Raw genomic sequence first — 23826 nt, 5'->3', positions numbered from 1 at the left:
AGAAAAGTAAAAAGGCACAGGATAGGAAGCAATGTCCTATTGTGGACTGCAAACTGGTTAAAAGATAGGAAACTGAGAATAGGACTGTCCTGCTGGCTGGGGTCGGGGAACACACCCTCAGGAGCAGGGCAGGACAGATCCGCAGGGCTGGAATGGGGTTAATCTTTTTCCTAGTCAGCTCCCTTCCCTGCAGGTTGAGCTCTTGTGTTCTGGGGACCAGTGAGGCTTGGCTGCAGTGGCCAGAACATCATGGTGTAAGTACGTTAGTGTAGTTGAGTTTAAAAAAGGATTGGATAAGTTATTGGAGGAGAAGTCCATTACCTGCTTTAATTAAGTTGACTTAGAAAATAGCCACTGCTATTACTAGCATCAGTAACATGGGATAGACTTGGTTTTTTGGGAACTTGCCAGGTTCTTATTGTCTGGATTGGCCACTGTTGGAGACAGGATGCTGGACATGATGGATCCTTGGTCTGACCCTGTATGGCATGTTCTTATGTTTTTAAGGCAGGTAAGACGAAGACTGGATATTAGAGCAGGCTGGAACTGAAGGCTGGATACTGGGCACGGGCTAGAACTGGATACAGACACAGGCTGGATAGGATACTCAGAAGGTAAAACTGGATACAGTCTGGGCAGGATACTGAACAGAGAATGGGATTGGTACAGATACAGGCTCAGGCTGGGGCAAGACAGCAATGGCAAGGCAGGAAATGGATACGGGGAATTGGACTGGAAAGGACAAGGTCAGGACCAGACAAGAACTAGATAAAACGGAGAACACTGAGGCTTGAAGGCAGCAAAGCAAGAACGACTGTAGGCCACTAGGTATAAGGCCAGAAGGCTACTAGGCAAGGAGAGGCCTGGATAGGCCGCAAGGCACAAGATGAGAGGAGGCCACAAGGCAAGGAAAGGCCTGAGTAGGCCACAGAGCAAGGTACAAGGCAAAGTGGGCCTGGAGGCCTCAAGGCATGGAACAAGGAAAACATGGCTAGATCAGAGAACCAAGGATGACTCAATGAAGAGACATTGAGGTACTGGCGAGGCTGGCTCAAAGCGTTCATGAACTCCTGAGTCAGGTAGTCGGGAGCAGAGCTCACTGGAGGCCTCTGCTGGTGGAGGTGTGATAGGGAGAATCAGGGCACTGTGAGGCTGCATGGCAGGGGAAACCATGATGAGGACTAAATGATCAGTTTTCTCAGTGGAGTGTATCAGGGATCTGTACTGGGGCCGATGCTTTTTAATATGTTTATAAATGATTTGGAAAGGGGACCAACAAGTGAATTGATCAAATTTGCAACTGACACAATTATTCCGAGTTGTTAGATCACAAGAGGATTGTGAACAAGTGCCAGAGGACCTGGTGAGACTGGAAGACTGGGCATTTAAGTGGCAGATGAAATTTAATGTGGACAAGTGCAAAGTGGAACACATGAGGAAAAGTAACCTACACGGTTGTTGCACGATGTTAGGTTCCATATTAGGAGTTATCACCCAGGAAAAGAACCTGGGTGTCTTAGTGGATAATACTTTGAAATCCCTAGTTCAGTGTGCGGTGACGGTCAAAAGAGCAAATAATGTGGGACTTTGGTGATGTCAGCAGGTGGAATTGGCGGTCTGATCGCGTGTTCCAACCTTCCCCAAGCATAATCCGTGACGAAATGTGCCCACCAACCAGTAAACTGGAGCGATTTCCTCCACCTGTATTGTAGAAAAATGGGTAGGATGGCCACAAAATAAATATGGACCTCTAACAGTTTATAGGAGAACAGTTCTCCTATAAACAGTCCAGCGACAGGCTGAGCAAGTCGGCAGGGGATGGAAGGCAAGATGGCTGTGGTATCCCGGAGCGATGCAGGAAGAGCGTGACTGCAGACCAGTTTCAGGCAGAAAATAGCCTGCCTACTCATAAGGACTTTAGGAGCTGGTTTTGTGAGCTCCATTATGACATGAAGCACAATAAACAAGAGATTCTGGTGGGCACTAAAGGAAACCGTGTGGTTGCCCAGTCAGAATCCCTGGTACAGTTCGATGGGAAATACCAGGCGCTGCAGAAGGAACATGTAGAGCGCCAAGACAAACTGGAGTACTTGAAAATTGCGTCCGATGATGCAATTTGTGTTTTAGGGGGGGTACCTTCAGGGTGGGGGGGAGGAGATGCGAGCCCCAGGCCATACAAGGGAGAGGATGAAGTGGAGTTTTCCTCAGAATTTGTCTTCCTTATGCATAAGGCCTTTTTAACCAGGAAAAGCACTAGCTATAAAGTGCATTTCTGTCAGCTGTCTTGTCCTGCTGCAAAGAGGCTCCTTGGCCTGGGGGACCTGGTCTATCCTGAGGGGCCTGGTGGCCTGATTCAGACCTGGATGACCCAGAAGATGGTCTTGGGGTTAGTCCAGGGGTGGTTCGGGATGACCCAGCAGATCTCACGGTGGATGTCAATCAGGACGGGGATAAAGACATGGCTGATCTGGAAGAGGTCCCGATAATGGAGGGAGATGACCCGCAGGTGGTTCATCTTTTCTGGAAGGAGGAGTTGAGGCCCCTTATTTCCCATGATTGGAAGGAACTGGGTATTAGGGTGGTCCAGGAGGAGTCTGACAATGAAGGGGTGGATCCGGTGTTGGTTGGACTCTGTGGCCCACTGAAAGCCTTTCCTCTACCTAAAAGGATCAAGAAGCTGGTGAACTAGGAATGGGAATTCCCAGAGGCGAGCCCCACAGTGGCTAGAGCCGTAGCAAAGTTATATCCCCTGTCAGAGGATATCCTGCAGCTGCTGGTATTGCTGAAGATGGATGCTTCGGTCTCGGCGGTCACTAACAAAATGATCATTCTGGTTACAGGTTTGGCAGCAGGAACATAAGCTATAAATTCATCGGGAGAGGATGTTTGAAGTGTCGGTGCTAAGCCTGCGAGCAGCGATCCGCAGAAGTCTGATGCAGAGGGCCTGTTTACGCTGTGTCCAGAACTCTCAGGAGTGGTCTTCAGCAGACACTGATGTTAATAGCCAGGCAACTCAGGTGGAGGCCAGGATTGCATATGATGCTGACGCACTTTATGACCTGAGCTGGACTTCAGCCAGGAATATGGTCATGGTGGTCTGTGTGACGTCTGCTGTGGTTGCGGAATTGGTCAGCTGATATGTGGTCCAAGTCTCAGCTCTGTAATCTTCCCTTTAAAGGAAGGAAAATTATTGTTCGGGGAAGACCTGAAACAATTGATGAAGTTTTTGGGGGAGTCTAAAAGGAATAAGCTGCCAGAGGATAAGGTGACAGGAAGTATCCACCTTGCTCTAGGTTTTGGAAGGTGCAGCAGTTTCATTCTAGTAAGGGTTCTGCACTGTCTTTGGGGCAGAACCAGGGCTCCGGTAGGCAGCAGTCCTTTCATGTCACCTGTAGACTTCCCTGAGATGGCTCCGACCAGGGGGGCGGTGGCGGTAAAGCTTCACAATGAAGCCAGGCTGGTCCACTCTCTCAAGATGGCGGTGGAAGGCCATCTTTCACAGTTTTATGAAGAGTGGACCTGCATTACCTCTGACCAATGGGTCCTAGAGGTAATAAGGGACGGCTATGCTTTTAGAATTTTTTCACCCCATCACGGAAGCTTTCGTGGTGTCTCATTAAAGTGTCCGAGGCAAGTAAGCGGTGATTCGGGACATGTTGTGTCGTCTTCACTTGCTGGCATGATAGTACAGCTGGTGGCCAGGGAGCACGGTCGCAGGAGGTACTCTATTTACTGTTGTGCCAAAAAAGGAAGGATCCTTTTATCCCATCCTCCATCTGCAAAAGGTGAAATGTGATACTGTGAGTTCCCTGTTTTTATGTATGGAAATGTTAGATGGTGATAGCGGCAGTTTGAGTGGAATTTTTCGGGCCTCGCTGGATTTGACAGAAGCCTATCTGCAGATACACATTCAGGAAGAACTTCAGAGTTTCTTCATGTTATGGTTCTGGGGTAACGTTTCCAGTTTTGGGCCCTCCTGTTTGGTTTGGCGACTGCACCTTGCAAGTTCACAAAGGTGATGGTGGTGGTGGCAGCGGCTCTCGCAGGATGGGGATCCTAGTTCATACTTATCTGGACGGCTGGCTTATCTGAGGGAAATCAGGGGAGGTATGTTGGCAGTCCTTGGTGTTGGATATGTTGCGGTTCTTGAGCTGGGTGTTGAATTTGGTGAAGTCACTTGAGCCTTACCTAGATTTTGGAATACTTGGGGACAGCTCGGCAGAGTGTTTCTCACCTCAAAGAGGATTCAGAAGTTACAATCCCAGGTGGTGTGGATTTTTGCGGATGCCAGTGCCCAGGGCTTGGGATTATCTTCAAGTCCTGGGTTCAATGGTATCTGTTGAACTGGGCCATGGGCTTTTTACCCACATGTGCCCTCTACAGGGGGCATTGCTGTCGTGCTGGAATCCGTTGGAGGAATTTCATTGGCCTTTACTGCTGCAGGGTACTTCCACATCCAGTCTCTTGTGGTTGCTGTCTCGGCCCAGTTTGGAGAAAGGCATAGGCCTGAAGGTTCTGAACTGGGTTATAGGAATGATGGATGCCAACCTTAAGGATTGGGGCGTGATCTGTCAAGAATGGATGGCACAAGGACTGTGGTCGCCAGTGAAAGCATCCTGCTCTATCAATCGCTTGGAAACGAGAGCAGTGAGCAGGGTGTTGGTGGAATTCCTTCCACAAGTCAGAGGTCAAATGGTCAGTGTTTTCGGACAATGCGACAACAGCGGCTTATATCAATTGGCAAGGGGGAACAAAGAGTCATGCTGTTGCCCAAAGATCCCAGGGCCTTTTGCCTGGGTGGAGTGACATTTGTAGAGGATAGCCACTTCACATGTTGTGGAAGTGGACATAGTCCACTTGCACAATCTCAGCAGGCAACACTTGGACCCGGGAGAATGGGAGCTGTCGAAGGAGGCCTTTGGCCTTATCCAGTCTCATTGAGGCAGTTCCCCATCTGGATCTGATGGTGACAAGGAGCAGTGCCAAGGAAGCAAGTTTCTTCAGCTGCAGGTGATAGGTTGCAGCCGAGGGCATGGATGCTTGGGTTCTTCCATAGCCTACAAGGATCTTACTGGTCATGTTTCCTCAGTGACTGTTAATAGGTTGAGTGTTTAGGTGAAATTTTATATTGGTCAGAATAACACAATTTACATAACAGTCTTTAAGTAACTACATTTTAAATTAATATAGAAAAAAGTTATTACTTAGAGATGCAGAATTTCCCTAGAAATTCACTGTAAGTGTGTCCCTTCCACTTGCTTTCCTTACTCCCCTGGCACTTTGCCCTCTCAGGCCCCAACTCCTCCACCTGCCAGGCTCAACACCTTCCACTCTATCGGCACTCCCAGAGTTTGACCCCTGCTTTCTCTCACCTCCCCCCCTCCTGCTTTCTCTCACCTCCCCCCCTCCTGCTTTCTCTCACCTCCCCCCCTCCTGCTTTCTCTCACCCCTTCCCCCTCCCTCTCCTCACACACACACCTCTCAACACACATTCACTCTCATCGGGGTCTTCATCTTTGCCGATATCGGTGCACGCTCCATTCGCGGCATATCGGGGTCTCCTCTGCCATTTTCTGCACAGAATTTGGCAATTCTGCGCAGGGGCTGAATTATATGCAAATTCTGCAGTAGCGCAGAATTCCCCCAGGACTAAAACTTGGTTTTGCAGGTGCTTTAGTGGGCCTCTGTTTTGAGCCGTTGAGGAAGCTATTGTTAAAGGACCTCTCACTGTATTTTTGGTGGCGACCTGTTCATTCAGAAGGATCTTGGAGCTGCAGGCTTTGTCCTGTAGGGAACCATTTCTGAAGATTTTGGACGAGGTGGTATCTTTGCGCACAGTACCCTCGTTCCTATCTAAGGTGAGATCTTTGTTTCACCTGAATCAGACTAGAGCTCCTGCCTTCCTGAATTGGTCTGTTGAATCACCGGAGGCAAAGGTCAAACAGTTTTTGGCAGTCGAATTGTTTGTATTATTTGGAGGTGCCAGAAATGGATGCACGATAGTGCATTGGCTGAAGGAAGCTATTGTTTTGGCCTACCTTTGTAAGGGGAGAAGAATTCCAGAAGGGTTGTGTCGCACTCTATTAGAGTGCAGGCAGTGTCGTGGGCCAAGTGTTGGTGTCGCCGCAGGAGATTTGTAGAGCAATGATGTGGTCTTCTCTTCACACTTTATCTTGTCATTACCATTTAGGTGTTCAGGCTCCAGGAGAGCTGACCTTTGGCAAAAGTGTTTTGAGGGGGTGTCTTTCGGGGCCCCACCCATTATAGGGATGCTTTGGTACATCCCACTTGTCTGGACTGATGTAGGGTTCGAACAGGAAAGGAAAATTTGTTCTTACCTGCTAATTTTTGTCCCAGCCCCTTTGTTCTCAAGATAGTTACGGCAAATCCATGTTCTGGCATGCTTACTGGGAAGAACTGTCAGAATGGATATATACAGAATCTAAAAAGGTTTGCTAGGTTGTGATTAGCTCCTTGGGTTGATTTGTGGTTTTTCTGTTTTTTTTTTTTGGGGGGGGGGGGGGCGCTCCAGCTTTTGGATTTTGCATTTGCCCTCTTTAAGGGGGGTGTTGAGTTGTACTCTATAGTTGGCTTTGGGTACTGATCAATACTGAGGGACTGCGGGTGGCACTCTCGGATGTGTAGCAGTGCCTCAAAGTTTTTAGTTCTCTGCTCCATCTGGTGGTAGGGATGCAAAATCCACTTGTCTGGACTGATCCATGGTATTTCAGGAACAAAAATTAGCAGGTAAGAGCCAATTTTCCTTCTTCAGTGTTACTTTCGGCTGGGAAGGGAAAGAAAAATCAATCCTGGCAAAAAGAACAGCCAATGGCTTCAAGGCCTGCTCCTGCGGCCAGATCATCGTACTCATGGATGGCCATGACCGATGTTAACTATGCTTGGGCCCCTACCATGATCAGGTGAATTGCAGTCCCTATGGATGGATATCCCTGAGGGCACAGAGAACCAGGGCAGCAAAGATTGAATCCCTGAGATTACAAGCCCAACCGTGGGCCCCATTGATGTCTGGGGGCACCCAAACTAACTCATCCAGCAATGGTGACACTCTGGTCAAGGACAAAGACCACCCTCCCCACGCATCCATGACGCCACATTGAGATGCATCAGAAACAGCATCAGAACGACTTCTGAAGTCGAAGCACAGAGAAGCCTCGACGCATGTGGCTTCAGTACCAGCTAAAAAAAAGCAAAACTGTTGGCACAGCATTGGTTTAAAGGTCTTGTGATGCAATTTGTGTTGAACTGCCAGTCATCATGAGGGATTGGTGCGCCTGATGCATTGAAAACATCGATGCACATTGAGAAGTTGCATGCCGCACCAAAGTCGAAGTACTCCTCGAAGCATTTGATGCCGGTGGTATCTGCTTTTCACTTATCACGCTTCCCTCCTCCTTTCCGAAACCTCATGCCCATAAGGGTGAGAAACTTCTACATACACGTGATTGCAAACGTGCCTTGATGTACTACAAGCACTGTATACAAATGTGCCCGAAAGTTGCCTCAACTGTTCCTTTCCTACAGTCCTAACAGGCTTGGAGTAGCCATTTCAAAGAGGACTCTATAAAATTTGATAACCATCTACATCCAACACTGTTATTCAGCAGCTGCTCCAGACCTTGCTGGCTCGGTGAAAGCACATCAGGTGTGTGCAATTGCTATATCCATAATGATTCTCCAAGGGGGGCTATCGAAGATATTTGCAAAGTGGCCACTTGGTCCTCAGTGCACACCTTCACAGCCCACTACTGTCTGGGCTTTTTAGCTACAAAAGACAGCGTAGTGGGTCATGCCATGCTGAGGTATTCTTAAATCAAGTAGTTTGCTCTTCATGGTGGGGTCTGGGTTGCAAAAAAAAAAGCTTCTTGATGCAGCCCTCAGCTATAGGGCTCCCCACAGATCATGGCTAATTCATCCTGCTATCTATGGAAAACACAGTTTACGGTAAGCAAACTTGATTTACTGGGATTGTACGAGATTCAGGTATCAACTCCCTGTCTGGTTGTTACTGGTACAGAACATAAGAAATTGCCATGCTGGGTCAGACCAGGTGTCCATCAAGCCCAGCATCCTGTTTCCAACAGTGGCCAATCCAGGCCACAAGAACCCGGCAAGTACCCAAATGCTACTGATGCAATTAATAGCTGTGGCTATTCCCTAACAGGCCGATACAGTAAAGCGCGGCCGCAGTTACCCCGTTTCTAACCCGCTGTGTACTCACAATTTCGCCATGTAAGTCTAACCCGCGATTCACTATCTGTTTTTACCGATCCTTACCGCTTCTTTAACTCTATGCGTATCCTTTTCCGCCCACGGCATGTATATGTATGTAAACGATCCGATTAGCTATTCCCTCCCATACAGTAAAGTGCGCCCCGACTATCGCCTTTTTAACCTGCTATTTTGCCGCGTCTTTAACCTACTGATTTACCGCCTACCCTGACCCTTGCGTTAGTGTGGTGAACTTAGCCGCCCAGTCCCAAACCAACCCAATCCACAGAAAAAAAAATGCTTCTCGCACTTAGCCGCCCAGTCCCAAACCAACCCAATCCACAGAAAAAAAATGCTTCTCGCACTTAGCCGCCCAGTCCCAAACCAAACCAACCCAATCCAAGCCCCAGCAGAGAGAGAGACAAAATTTCACAGTCCCAAACTTTCCCCCAGCCCCCGCTCACTTGCCCTGGCCGCGGCCACGCAAGCCCCCAGCAGCAGCAGTAGAAGGGCGGCGAGAGAGAGCGGCTTCAGCAGCCCCGCCGGCGAAGGTGAATACGTGCACGCCTGTAGGTCCAATATGGGTGCTCAAGGCAGCGAAGGCGCATGCGCATACGCCGTGACCTCCGACGTCCAGCCGGGCACGGCGTGTGCGCATGCGCCTTTGCTGCCTTGAGCGCCCATACTGGACGTACAGGCGTGCATGTATTCACTTTAGCCGGTGGGGCTGCTGAAGCCGCTCTCTCTCGAAGCCCTTCTACTGCTGCTGCTGGGGGCTTGCGTGGCCGCGGCCAGGGCAGGTGAGCGGGGGCTGGGGGAAAGTTTGGGACTGTGAAATTTCGTCTCTCTCTGCTGGGGCTTGGATTAGGTTGGTTTGGGACTGTGAAATTTCGTCTCTCTCTGCTGGGGTTTGGATTGGGTTGGTGTGGTTTGGTTTGGGACTGGGCGGCTAAGTGCGAGAAGCATTTTTTTTTTGTGGATTGGGTTGGTTTGGGACTGGGCGGCTAAATTTCGTCTCTCTCTGCTGGGGCTTGGATTGGGTTGGTTTGGTTTGGGACTGTGAAATTTCGTCTCTTTCTGCTGGGGATTGGGTTGGTTTGGGACTATGAAATTTCGTCTCTCTTGTCCGTCCGAAGGAGGGTGCTTTGTTGCGCTCCCTGCCTCTGATTGCCGGCTGCTTGGGGCTTGCTGGCGCCGGGCGCTCAAGGCAGCGGGGTCTGTAGGAGAGCCATCCACTTCCTGGTACCTGTCATTTCAAACGTCATTTGAAATGACAGGTACCAGCGCACCCAGGATACTGTATAGGCGCTGTATAGCGCCTATACAGTAAAATGGATTGCGCTTCATGGACGCGGGTTGGACGTGGCTTGCATTTGCATGCCATTTAAATACAGTATCGAGCGATAGGTGATCCGAACTGTGCATGCAGCAAACGCGGGTGCGCCGGGCACTAATGCACTGTTTCTACTGCACCTTACTGTATCGGCCCGTAAGTCAGCTTGATTAATAGCAGTTAATAGGCTTCTCCTCCAAGAACTTATCTAAACTTTTTTTGAACCCAGCTACACTAATTGCACTAACCACATCCTCTGGCAACAAGTTCCAGAGTTTAATTGTGCATTATCTTCCCTAAGAGCCCCTTTAACCCCTCGGTCATCTAATGGTCCAACCGACTCCCTCACAAGTTTCTTGCTTTAGATATATTTTAAAACGTTTTTGCCTCTACAGCCAACTTCATTTCAAATTCTCTCTTCGCCTGTCTTATCAATGTTTTACACTTAACTTGACAATGCTTATGCTTTATCCTATTTTCTTCAGATAGATCCTTCTTCCAATTTTTGAAGGATTTTTTTTGGCTAAAATAGCCTCTTTCACCTCACTTTTTAACCATGCCTGTAATTGTTTTGCTTTCTTTCCACCTTTCTTAATGCATGGAATACATCTGGACTGCACCTCTAGGATTGTATTTTTTTATTTTTTTTTTTGTAATTTAAGCATAGAAACATAGAACAATTGTATGCATCTCAAAACATACATGTAATAATATATGTTACAAAAGAGAAAACAAAAATAAACATGCGGTTTTGAAAACAGTCTCATAGTGAATGCTTGAGTTTTGTGGATATCTTCCCCCCCCCCCCCACCCTATCACTGTTGTCTCAAGACACACAGATAGCTGACAACTTACAAGGAAAAATGGTATACTGCTAAAATACAACAGTGCAACAATGATATCATACTGGTTAAGAGAAGTGCATAGGATCCATGGAATAGGTGATACACATTCAGCAAGACACTCCATAGTGTAAATTGTAGTTACAAGTGTATATGCTCTAGCAAATCAGAGTGTGACCGCTCCTACACAAGCTATGCCGACTGCTGCCGCTTCCATTGTTCAAAACTGTTCCATTGGGACAAATGCTTTTTCAGAGTCTTCCGTTTGATAGCTGTCAATTGGGTAAGATACCAAACTTTAGTCAAGCGCTGGAGTACCCGTGCACGCGACGGCACCTCCTTCTGTCTCCACAGCGTAGCCAGTTCCGCCCTGCCCGCCTGTGTGATCTGTTGCACTCAGGTGGAAAAATATTCAGAAGATATATTTTTGGTTGTACAGGAACCTAGCACATTCAAGATCTCATGAATAAGCCCACTGATCATATTCCAATATCCCTGTATTGGGCCACACTCCCACCAGATATGTATGAAAGTACCCTTATTACCACATTCTCTCCAACATTGATCTGAGACAGACTGGTAGAATTTATGTAGTCGCACTGGGGTCAAGTACCATCGATATAACATTTTATAATTTTGCTCTATTATAGTAGCAGACACTGACCCCTTCTTTGCAGCCCTATAGCAATCTGACCACTCAGACGCCGACAGTTTGCCTCCCAGATCTCCTTCCCAGTTGACAATATGTGTTGGAGGTACCTCTAGATCTTTATTGAGTAGAATATATAGCCTAGATAAAGCCTTCTTAAGTTTGTCAGCATTTTCACAATAACCTTCAAAAAGCGATTTACCTTTGCGCAAATCTGACATAACTGAGCGTTGTGACATATAATGCCTAAGTTGGAGGTAAAAATATTGATCTGCTTTCGATAGAGGGAAGTCGGTAGAGAGCTCTGAAAATTCCTTAATTGTTCCCCTTACTCCACATCTGTTCCAGAGTTTCACATCCAAAGGATCTCCACCTAGAAGCTATAACCTTAGAAGCTCCAGGAGGAAAAGCCTTGTTATGAAAGATGGGGGTTTAAAAGAATTTCGTTCTGTCTCCCACTAACTTCTTTCGCCACCCATCCCAAATAGAAAGAGTATGTATAATAGACGGGGCTATCGCCATCGGTGGAAGCCAAACCAACACTTTTGGAGGCATGTCTCCCAAAAGAGCTCCCTCGAGGGGCACCCATCGTTTATGGCTTCCCACCACATGCCAGTCTATGATATATCGAAGCTGAGCTGCTGCATAATAATACTGTAAACAAGGAACTCCCAATCCACCTCTATCCTTGTGTAATTGCAAAACCTTGCCGCTAACCCGAGACGGCCGCCTCCTCCACAGAAAACGATATAGATGTCTCTGCCATAGACGCAAGTCTGAGGCCGGAATGGGGATCAGCAAAGTTTGAAATAAATACAAAAGCCGGGGTAAAACATTCATCTTAACTGTGGATATCCTCCCCCACCAGGATAACTCCAGTCTTTCCCATTTTTGCAGATCGTCTTTAATTGTGTTCCATGTGGGTTCATAATTCAGGGAGTACAAGTCCCCTTGTTCCGCCCCTATTCTCACTCCCAAGTATTTTAAGGATTTTTTAACCAGTTAAAAGGGAACCGTTGTATCTCTCGCACCTCTGTAAGATTTAGAGTTATATTAAGTATCTCGGACTTATCCATATTCAATTTATAACCAGAGACCCCGCTGAATGTATTTAATGCGCTTACCAAGTGCGGCAGTGAGCTGGAAGGATTTACCACAGTGAAAAGCACATCATCCGCAAACAGCGAAAGTTTAAAGTCCTGTTCCCCTACTCTAATCCCCTGGATCTCTCCTGTGTTTCGAATATATTCAGCCAATGGCTCCAAATATAGGGCAAACAAGAGTGGGGACAGGGGGCAACCCTGCTTGGTTCCCCTTTCAATCGGGAAGACCTTTGAGTATCCCCCATTCACTTTAATACAAGCGTTGGGTGAAGTGTATAATTTCCGAATCCAAGTGAGAAAATTTCCGCCCATCTTATGTAGTACAGAAAAAAGATAATCCCAGTGAACCAGGTCGAACGCTTTTTCCGCGTCAACCGTGAATAGCACCATGGGGTATTGTTTAGCTCTAGCATACCAAATTAAATCCGTGACCCTCCGCACATTATCTCCCGCTAATCTTCCAGGGACAAAGCCAGTCTGATCTGGGTGTATTATTGATGGAGCCACGTGTCCCAGTCTGGTAGCCAAGATTTTAGCCAAAATTTTTAGATCTAAATTAATTAAGGATATGGGCCTATACGAGCCGCAGAGGGTGGCCAAAATAGTGATCCCTGCTTTATTGGCATCCTTAGCAATTTCCCCATTCAACAATAAATTGTTGAAAGCGTCCGTTAAGAGTGGGGTAACCACCTCTTGGAGAGATTTATAGAAACTAGCGTGTTATCCATCAATACCCAGAGATTTTCCAGATTTCAAACCTGCTATAGCCTTGGTCACCTCCTCAGCCGTAATAGGTTTATTTAGGTATCTTTGTTGTGTCTCGTCTACCTTTGGTAGGGTGACACTATCTAAATATACATCTATATCGTGCTGCCTTATCTCCTTTTGCTGTGAGTATAGTTTCTGGTAGAACTGGATAAATCTTTCACGAATATCCTCAGTGTCAGTAAGTAACTCGCCCGTTTCAGACTTAATTTTTAAAATTTGGTTCTGAGTAGCCCTCACCTTTAACCTACGTGCCAGTAGCGTCCCAGCTTTATTGCCCCCTTCGAAGAACTCCTGTTTAGCTCTGTCCATTTGGAAGGCTATTTCTCCCAATGAAAGAGTCTTCTCTCAAAGAGACTAGTTGCCTTGCTAAGTCGTCGTCCCCCCCAGCCTCTTATGCCGTATTTCTAATTTCCCTAATAATTGTAAAATTTCAATTTTTCTGCTATTCCTCTTTTTCTGTAGATAAGATGCTCTGGCAATTAGTTTACCCCTTACTACAGCCTTAAAACAATCCCAAAACGTGTTGGCGGACACCTCTCCATCATTATTTTCATCTAGAAAGGTCTCCATTTCCCCTTTAAGTTGTGCAACATATTCAGTATCCGCCAACAGGCTGTCATTGAGGCGCCAGAAACGGTCACCAGATTGTATGCCCAGCTTATGTAAAGTGAGCTTAATAGCTGCATGATCTGACCAGGTAATGGGACAGATCTCTGAGTTACATACTTTATTTGCTAGATCCCTATCTACAAGGAAGTAGTCTATTCGAGAGTAAGATTTGTGTGTGGAGGAGTAATAAGAATAATTCCTTTCTGTAGGATGGTGTAGTCTCCATATATCAAGCAGGTGCCAGTCTCTCATTAGTTTTTAACCCTTTCCTGTGTCTGCGTGAATGGCTGCCGCCCCCACCATTGGAATCAAGAAAAGGGTATCTGGTCAGGTTAAAATCCCCTCCTATTATTAATGAACCTTCCACCCACTGTTTTAAAGTCGCCGAAAGTTTTTCAAAAAAGGGTCCCTGCCCCGTATTTGGTGCGTAGATATTTACTACGGTGTAAATATTATTTCCTAACTTAAATTTCACCAAGATATACCGGCCTTCTACATCTCTTACTACAGTTCCTGTGTCTACTGTCAGATCTTTAGAAAATAATATCCCCACTCCCCCATACTTGTGTCCCACACTAGCTGCTGCGTAAAACTGTACTGGATAATGTTGTGAGATCATAAGTTTTTCATACTTCTTTCTCAGGTGAGTCTCCTGGCATAAAAGTATATGCACCTTTTCCCTGACCGCATCCTGCAATAGTTGTGTCCTCTTATGGAAGGAATTGAGTCCTTTTACATTCCAGGACATTACTCGCACTTCACCCATTATTAGTATATTCGTAACCCCAGCTTAAGGTCCCATCACACTCAATATCTGCCAGTCTTCCTGTCCCCCTCACCAGGAATAAAGATATCAGGTCTGCCCCACTCAGCCACTTGAAGCCTCCCTCCCCCCCCCCCCCCCCCCCCCCCCGTACCATCAATCACCATCTCCTTCATGTGGAGGACTATCGCCACTCAGAAATTGACTTACATCCCAAGAGCCCCCCCCCTCCCTCCCCCGCTGATGATCTATTCGTAACCAGTTAACCATATGAACATAACTATTAGCTAACGTTTCGCAGTATGCTGATAAACAATATAAAGTTTAAGAACTTGCAAAAACACAAGGTGCGCACCATCTTAGTGGAGCCAACAACTGTGGCACCATTCCGTATTACTCAGGACTCAGTGAAAAAACCTTCATGCTGATCTTATGAGCTCAAGTCACAGTATCTTTGGCCTCTCGTTGGTCGCTTGTATTCCTTCGTAGTCTTTTTCCTCCATATTGAACTCTCTGCCAACACTGTGTAGTTGTCGCTGAGGACCGCATCTCCTCTGGCGAATCAGTGGCCTGACTTGGTTTCATAAGGCCTGCCGCCCGTAGAATTCTTGCCACTTCCTCCACTGTTGATACCCTGGATGCGACTCCCTGGATTGTGAATTGGAGGCCGAAAGGGAACAGCCATTTATATCTAAAATTTCCTACTCGCAGTAGCTGGAGAACCTCTCGGAATTCCCATCTTTTTTTAATTGTGATAGGTGACAAGTCCTGAAAAATCTCAATTTTCACACCATGCCATTGAAAGTCCTCCAGGTTCCTTGCTTTCTGAAGAATGTTTTCTTTGAATGTGTAACTGTGGAAACAAACCACGATACCTCTGGGAAAGTTACCCCTGGGCTTGGTAAGAGCTCTATGTGCTCTATCTAGCTGTATCTCAGGAAGGGTTTCATCAGATTGTGAGGCTTGCCAAATTTGAGCACAAATGTCTTGAATAACTTTTTGACAGTCCTGATACTTATCTTCCTCCGGTATCCCCCTAAAGCGAAGGTTGCCCCTCCTGGAGCGATTCTCCAGGTCTTCCATCCAACACGCCTGGTCCTTCATACCTTGTCGCAGGGTTCCCATTTCTTTTTGTATAGATGTTATCGTAGTGCTCTGTTCTTCATTCTGTGTTTCCAGCGTGTCTATTCTGTCCCCCAAGCCTGCAAAATCTCGGCGGAAGTCAGCAGCAATTTGCTGTATCTCGCTCTTCAGGTGGCCCAGCCCTTCTTTCATTTCCCCGAACCACCGTTGAAAATCTTCCTGGGTCACAGCATGCTCACCCTCTATCCGTGATGTTCCTTCCCACTCCGAGGTAAGCGGGGGATCCATGTTTTCCTCCCCAGCCGCAGGGTCGGCCATTTTACCTTGCAGGAGCTCGGCTGCTGCCGTGAACGCGAATGGCTGCAAGTCCGGGGTTTTTTCCTTGTGCGCCATCGGGGCTCCACCCTGTATTTCTGGTATGAAAATTAAGAATTTCGCCGCGAAAACTGCGATTTTGAAGCGGATGGTCACCGATATCGCTAGAGTGGGGAGTGGAGCTCGAGCCTCAGGCAGCCATCTCTGTCGGTGACGTCACTTCCTCCTCTAGGATTGTATTTTTAAACAATGTCCATGCCTGTTGAACACTTTTAACCTTTGCAGCTGCACCTTTCAGTGTGGGACTCAAATACCATATCCTTGCCTGTGGTTATTACTGGTACAATGTGAAGTTCCGAAGTCTGCTTTCTTTCTGTTACTGATATTTAGAAAACTTGGCATTAGTCAACATTTTAGGCCCTAGAGCAATATAGCTTTCCTTGTTTCCTATTTTGCTCTTTTTCTTTTGAGGAGATGCAAGCTTCCATTTTTTATTTAGGTTTTTTTTTTTATTTTGTGTTTGCACTTTCTCACTTTGTTTCATGTATTTTTGTGATTTTTCTTTTTTCATGTTTGGTCTTTTGGTTAACTATTTTTGTGTTTTTTTTGTTTGCTATTTCAGGAGTTTTGCTTTTTGTCTAAAATACTTTCTGAATTTTTTCCCTATCTCCCTCTGTAGAGGCAGAGAGTGGTCCCTAGTCACTAATGGTGGCTCCTTTCTTTAGGCCGGTTACCAAGTTGCTCTGTTTAGGAAGCTGGGTGGCCCTGGTGCATAGAAGTTTCTATCCCTGTCTATCATGTCCCTGCACCCAGTGCCAGACACAGGAAGGCGTGATGTGCATGCTGCAGGCTTCGAGCGCTTGTGAAATGCTGTCGTATTAAATCCTTTCCTGGCAGTGTCTGTCCTGTTTCTTGGCTTTGTCATGTACTGTCAAGTCTTGCTTTTACTTGGCCAATTTAGAGCAGCTCAGCTAATCGTGCGATGCCACTGACACACCGTGTTATAACGCTGGTTGTCTCTCTTTACAGGAAGCCCAAAACTAAAAGGTCCAAGAGGTTCCAGGACAGTAGGGAACCGAAACTGATAGAAAACGTTAAGAATGCCATGCTCCTGAAAGGCGGCAACGCCAACGCTACGGTGACACAGGCACTGAAAGATATCGTAAGCACTGTCAGATTTGCTTCTGAGCGGGTGATGCAGACATGGGGGGATCGAGGGTGCATGCACGCTAACACCTGCTTCTGCTGAGAAGCACTTCCTCACCCCTGCTAACTCTGTGGACTGTTTGCATCGCCCATCTGACCTGCTTGCTGTCTTATAGAAGAGAGATCCTACTGCAGAGGACAGGGTAACAGCGCCTTCTTACGCTGTCAGTTAAACTCTGACAGTGGCATCCTTATTTCTAAAAGAGTTCTAAGAGTGAGCAGTCTGCCTCCATCGATGATGCCGGTGAACCTTGATTAATTATAAATGAGGTGCGGATGTTGACAGATAAAGAACAAATGGTCCATCCAGTCTGATGTACCCTTCCTGCCAGCCATAGAAGCTTGAGTGCTTCCTTTTCCAAGTCTGTTTTGGTTCTCCTTTTTTTTTGGTTCTCTTCTTTCCTGGGCAATGAGCAATATACGCTCCAATATTTAATCAAACACCCAGTCGCACCCCCACCCTCCATCTCTCCTAGGTCTTATAAAGAGATAACTTAATAATACAGTGAGTGACAGCAGATAAAGACCAAAATGGTCCATGCAGTCTGCCCAGCAAGTTTTTGTTCTTTATTTTTTTAGTTTAGTTTTAGGGTAGTAGCAGCTGCCACTCCGTGCAGGCCACCCCCAAGCCTTCCGTTAAGGATAGTAGCTAGGTTTGTAGCTTGCACACATTGCTCATTTGTTTCATTTTACCTTTGCACTTTGTTTTGCAGTATGCCCTGAAAAAGCCATATGCTGTCCTGTATAAGAAGTAAGTAGTGTGCAAGATTTCATGCATTTTGTGATGGAATCCATCGTTTAATATACTGTGCCAGGTGCCGGCCCCCTTAGCAGTCCCTGACAAAATGCAAAGTTAGTGTTTCTCTGTGCTCCACAGTGCAAAGTATTTTACCAAGCATATTTTTGCTGACAGTCCCAGACTGTTATCCTCCCTTTCAGCAGAGATCCTACTCATATGATATAGCTACAGCCAGCTCCACTGCCTTGGTTTTGTTTGCTCTCCAGCAGAGAGAGCAGCGTTTTCATTTTGTAAATCTTTACAGATTCATTGCGCTTTGATTATTTTGCAGCTTGCAAACGAGCCTCTACCGTTAGCCTTTCTCTTTTTCTGCATGCAGTAACCCTTGGTTACGTATGTCCTTTCAGAGAGAGGAAAAACCTGTGACCCTCAAAGCTGCTGTACAAGGAAGAGGAGGCAAGCCCCTCCCCCCGGGGGCCCTTGGCGAGAGTTATTGGGTGAGATAGAGGAATTAGGCCCCCATGGCTCTCAGTGAGAGGTGCTGAGTTAGGCAGAGACCCAGCGCCCATGGTGTGAGGCAGAGTAAGAGGTCGTCTCATTGGCGCTGAGTGAGGCAGAGGAGGAAGCCTCCATACAGAGCACGCTGTTTCTTGCAGCAGATTATTCAAGGTTCTGCAGCAAGAGTTAGTAACTTCTGTGCAGGGACTGCTGAGGAAGGCTCTTGTTGTGATGACTGATAAGAGTACGGGATTAGACATCTATGTGGACTGGGGTGTATCGCTGACAAGGACAGGATTTTGGAGGTGTTTCTGGTACAGTTTCTTCGGTTGGGCAAGTACCTTTACCTTTGCTTATGCTTTTCTTCAGGCATTGCATAGGAGCTTCAAAATGGTGAGACCTGAATTTTCCCAGGAGTCTATCTGGGAGGCTATAGAGGGATTGGGGAGCGCTATTATTTCCCAAGTTATTCCTCTGCTGGAAAATATTAATACCTGAGAAATTCAAATTTCATCTTTGGAAAATGCAAGTCTTTGCAAATTTATCAGTTGCAAACTAGTGTGACTTAAAGTAATCTCTTCAAGAAAATTTTATTAAAGATAACATTTTCCAATCTAATAAGGTGGAAAACCTTGAACACTTTATGGCATAGGAATTTGCTTTTCATTAATTTTCCTCATGTACCTATGGTGTCAGGAAATGAAGATGTTCAGAAGATACTTGCTGGAAGTTAAGATTTCTGAATCTGTTACCACCTATTGTAAAACTTTATTTCCTAGCATGTAGCCAGATGGACTCAGGACCAAAGGGTATTGTGCTCTTCTGCTAGCAGATGGGAGACTGAGTCAGATTTCAAAGCTGACGTCACTCTACATATACCCATGCAGGAAGCTTAGCTCTTCAGTATTTCTCCGTCTCCCAGCAGATGCGGACACTATACCACACACTAGAATAGTGTAACAATTAGAACAAAGAAGAGAAAAAATTTACCTTCCCTGTACGTACCCGAATCAGTTCAGACAGTGGGTTATGTCCCCCTTCCAGTAGATGGAGTCAGAGAAAACTTCGAAGGGTGCTCCCATATAAGCTAGTGCACCCTCTGTCATCCTTCAGTATTCTTCTGACTCCAGCAGATGAGTGGCTGAACTCTAGTTCCCCACTAAGACTTCTGAAAAGCTAAATTTTCCTAGCGTGTAGCAGATGGACTCATTACAAATGGGTATAGTGTGCTCGTGCTAGCAGTTGGAGACGGATCTGACGTCAGCACATGGTACGTATACCCGTGCAGGCGCTCAGTAATTTCCGTCTCCAAAGCAGTTTGGAGCTACTTCACGCTCGCTGAACGTTTTTCCAAATTCTAACGACTAAATTCATAGAAGTCCTACCTGAAGACGAGCCCCGCACTCCTGCGGTGATACCATCGGGTCCCTCCTCCAGTTGAGTTTCCCAAGGTGATTTCCGTGGTCCCTCGGAGGTACGAGCCTTGGTCCGGTGGCCAAATCGCGGCAGGGACCTAGCCCCCGAGTGAGAAGGGCTCGGGCGCGGCATAGAGGCAGCCTCGGTCCCGATCCGTTCGCGGTGAGGACTTGGCCCCCGAGCGACACGAGTTCGGGCGCGGCCTAGAGGCAGCGGGTGCACTTCCTCGAGCGCGGCGGTGACGGTAATTACCCTCTCCCCCCGCAGTCGGAGACCGCCCGGGTCGCAGCCGGGCAGCGCCGAAGATCAGGTAAGGCGTTCATCTTTACTTTGCTGGTCTCAAGAAAAGAATCTGGTAAAAATATTAAGTAAATTAAAATATTTGGGGATTTTCTGTACACCAAAGTTAAATAATGTGATTGAGGCCAATGTGATTCTAGTGATCGAAAAAATTAAATACAGCCTGAAAAAATGGTTGGACTTGCCCATCTCACTGTTAGACTGGATTAATATAATTTCAAGCGATTTCAGAAGCACAGCTAAATTGTGTGTGACCCTAAACTTTTCTTTGGTGCATCTCTCAAAAATTATTTAATTAAATTGTCTATATTCTAAATTTCTGTGGGGTAAGAAGCACTCTTGACTTAGAAAAATGGTTTTGTGGGCTTTCTGGGAGGGAGGAGGCCTGGACTATAGGGCATTTACAATTTTTAAACCAAGTTTATGAATTATCTGAGTGCCTCAGATAATGAAACTCTTTCCATTTGTCTTAGATGATGATAGGTTTTTATTAAAGGCTTTTATCACAAACTTATTACAGTAAACATGGTTTTTAAAGTTTTTGTTTGACATAAGAAAATATACTTTAGGATTTTAAAATATAAGGCACGGGCGTCAGGTTAACTTCACTTGTACTTTGTCAAAAGTTAAAGCATTCCAACTGACTCAGTTGATAGAATAAAGAGCACCAAACCTTGGAAGTGCAGTAGTTTGTGGCTTTCTTCTTCTATTGCTTTCAATGTCTCGCTGGCAGCATTGAGGAATTTTTTTAGTAGCTGGCCTGAACTGAGTCTGTCTCTGACTTGTGAGGGAAACGGAGAGAGACTACAATTCCTGTGATGTTCGCTCATGTCAGTGGGTTCATTTGCATATGGATCCTGGGTCCTTTGTTCTCACCTCTTTTAAAAGCCTTAATTTGCATTTCTCAGACTATTAATGCAAATTAATCGGCTGCAAGATCAGCAGAGCATTTGTCCATTTCATGTGGTTTTTCTCTCACTGTTGGGTCAGTTCCCGGGCAGCTGGACCTTCATCCCAAGGCTGTAAGAGACATCTTCATAAGTCTCTGGGTTTTGATAGGCCAGTTTTTGAAAGCCAAAAAACTGAGATCGGTTGGTGCCAAATCAGCTTCGTATGTGGCAGAAACTTTCCTTGTTCTCTGTTCAGAGAAAACTAAAGTATCCCATGCTGCTTTGTGAAATGATTCCATCTTGTCAGCATACAAAAGGTCTTTGGGCCTTGCTCCTACAGGATCTACTGTGCCCCAGGTAATACTACTGGCTTTTCATCTTTTACATTGTGCAAAGGAGAGAGCCTCCAATGGGTAGATCTGGAGAATAAGCTGCTGGAGAAAGTTAGGCAGATGGCGTAAACAAAACTAAAAATCCAGTACTGTGGGCCACTAAAAAGATGTGGAGGGAAGTCCACAGAGTAGCAAAAATCTATCATGCATTCTCACTAGCAGCACCGATATGGGAAAACCCAGCTTGAGGAATCTGTCTAATCTATCAGCTTTTTCAACAAAAGATCCTGAGTTCAGTTTTGCAGTTGCAAACAGAGTCTGGCCTACATAAAATATTTTTTGGAAGCTGCTATTCCTTATTGATTAAAGGAGAAGTCCATAAGCTATTATTAATCACTAAGGAATAGTAGCATGGGATCTACTTAGTGTTTGGGTGCTTGCCTGGTACTTGTAGCCTGGATTGGCCACTGCTGGAAACAGGATGCTGGGCTTGATGGACCCTTGGTCTGACCCAGTATGGCAAGCCTTATGTTCTTATAACTTTGGGGACTGTTGAGGCAAAAAGACCTATTTGGGGAGATCTGGAAGAAAACTAAATGGGATAGATTTTACATCCTGTGAGAAGATGTCTTGGATTAATGCCATTAGAGATACTGTACTGATTAATATTTAGAAAGGAAAATGGGAACAAGAATTAGGAGTTTCCTTATCAGATGAAACTTAGAAAAGTATGCATTATGTGGAAAAAAAATTACTTAGAGATTCAGATACCAAAGTAATTTTCTACAAATTTTTACACAGAATTTAATGGAATCCAGATCAACCAGACATTAGGGTCCCTTTTCCATATGAGTTGGTATTGCTCGCTTGTACAAAACTTTTGGCAAAGGGTTTTGTTTTTTGGGTGGAGTCTGTGTTTAGTGCACCCTGTTGGGTTTTCTTGGGTGTTGATTCTGGAAATTTCCCTGGGTGTTGGACACTATAATCAGTGAAGCCAAATCATGTTTTTGGCATTATGAGCCATCCTGAGAAATTGGAAGCATTATTCCATAATGATTTTAGGAACAGAAGCTCTCTTGGCATCTAATGAAGAGATGATAACCAACTTTCAGGAGAAATCTGCAAGTTGAAAAGTTTGGGGCACATTTTTAAAGTTTTTAGATGTTAATATTTCCTTGGTGTTGTGGCGGTATGAATTGAAGGTACATATGTCGAGACTAGTTGATCACTTTTATAACAATGTTTTCTTCTGAAAGCAGGGAAAGCGAGTGAGAAGGTGGAGGAAGGTTAGGAATGGAAAGAACTGTTTGTCAGAACTCAGAATATGTTTTTGTGAAATATTTGTCCAATTAATTTTGATTACAAAAATAAAAGAATCTGTTGGAGCTCCCATCTATAAGAAAGCTAAGTAATAGTTTCCTCCTTGGCTATTCTTCGCTTGTGAAATTCTTTGCCTTGGGGAATCAGGTTGGCAGATTCTTTAATGCGCTTTGGACATGCCCCTGACACTTGGTTCTTTTCACATGCACTGCATAAAGTGACGTAGAGTTGCTTATTAGGCGATAAAGGTTTGGAAGATGTTTTGTGATGGAAGTGTGTTCCCTGTACGTACCTGGATCAGTCCAGACCGTGGGTTATGTCCCCATTCCAGCAGATGGAGTCAGCAAAAACCTCGAGGGGGCGTCACCATAAGTACTACTACCCCCTCTGCAGGAGTTCAGTATCTTCTGACTCCAGCAGATGCGAGTAGGGTACTTGGGTTTCTCCCAACTTGGTCTAGGTTTTTGACTTTTACCTCTGCTTCTTTCCCTTGGGCTTCTGCCTATTTCTTTTGAATCAAGTTTTCTTGTTTAAAAAAAAAAAAAAAAAAAAAAAATTAATTAAAAGGGTTCAATTTTGGGGAGGCGTGGCTTACCCTTTGTCCTGTGTGTCCTTTCCTTTGCTGTGCTACGGACCGTACGGGGTAAGTGGTAGTTTGGTATCGGCTTTTGTGTTCTTTTCTTTCAGCTCCCCAAACTGCTCCTGCCTCGCGGATGCTGGTGGTGCCGGCCTCTCCGCGCGGGCTAGCCTGAAAGCGGCCATTTTGCAGCTCCTCGTGGGCTGCTGGTGCAGGCAGGCAGGCTTTTTCTCGGCGGGCCGTGCAGCCGGGAGGGCCCCCCCGCGGCACTTGTCTTCTTCTCCGCCGGCGGGCAGTGCAGGCCATTGGGCCCCCCCCGCGGCGGCGGCGCGCTTGCTCGCGGAACCCCGAGGCTCGATTTTTTGATTTTTTTTTTTTTTTTTTTACTTTATTTTTCGAGGGTTTTCTCCGCGACACTGATGCCACGACTGATGCGCTGCGCGGCCTGCGGCGAACCGGGGTCCCGCATCTCCCGGGAGGGCATCTGTGCACGGTGCCTTCCCGGGGGGGAAGGCACCTCACAGCCCGCTGCTGATTTTTCGTTTCTTGTGCCTTTGCCTGGATGCCGTCGGCCGGCCCCTCCCCCATTCCTGGCGGGAACGGCGGCCATTTTGAGCACTCAGCATCCGGAGGGATTTCAGGAGACGCCGGATGACAGGGATTCGGCAGCGGCTTCGCCCCCGACCTTGCTACCGGAGCAAGGCCCGCAGGGGCAAGACAGCACGGAGCCACCGCCCGCCGGAGCCCCCCCGGCCAGACCAGGGTTTTCCCCGGAGTTTATACTCCTTATGCACACGGCTTACCTGCAGGGACTGGATGAACCGGTGGGACCCCCCCCCTGCCAAGCTGTGCCG

General features: G+C 46.4%; 1 protein-coding gene across 4 annotated transcripts in view; it reads left to right on the top strand.

Annotated features, from left to right (window-relative positions):
• The window catches only part of RPF2 (ribosome production factor 2 homolog), a 103243-nt gene that overhangs the window by 9544 nt on the left and 69873 nt on the right, over window positions 1-23826 (top strand). For all 4 annotated transcript variants that reach the window (XM_029595258.1, XM_029595257.1, XM_029595259.1 and 1 more), the window contains exons 2-3: window positions 16724-16856; window positions 17614-17651. In XM_029595258.1, coding sequence (XP_029451118.1) covers window positions 16724-16856; window positions 17614-17651 — 171 coding nt within the window. The remainder of the gene's footprint in view (window positions 1-16723; window positions 16857-17613; window positions 17652-23826) is intronic.

This window comes from Rhinatrema bivittatum, chromosome 3 (assembly GCF_901001135.1).
Source record: "Rhinatrema bivittatum chromosome 3, aRhiBiv1.1, whole genome shotgun sequence".
Taxonomy (NCBI): domain Eukaryota; kingdom Metazoa; phylum Chordata; class Amphibia; order Gymnophiona; family Rhinatrematidae; genus Rhinatrema; species Rhinatrema bivittatum.
Note: the sequence above shows the minus strand (reverse complement) of the source record. Positions and strands in the feature narration are given on the sequence as shown.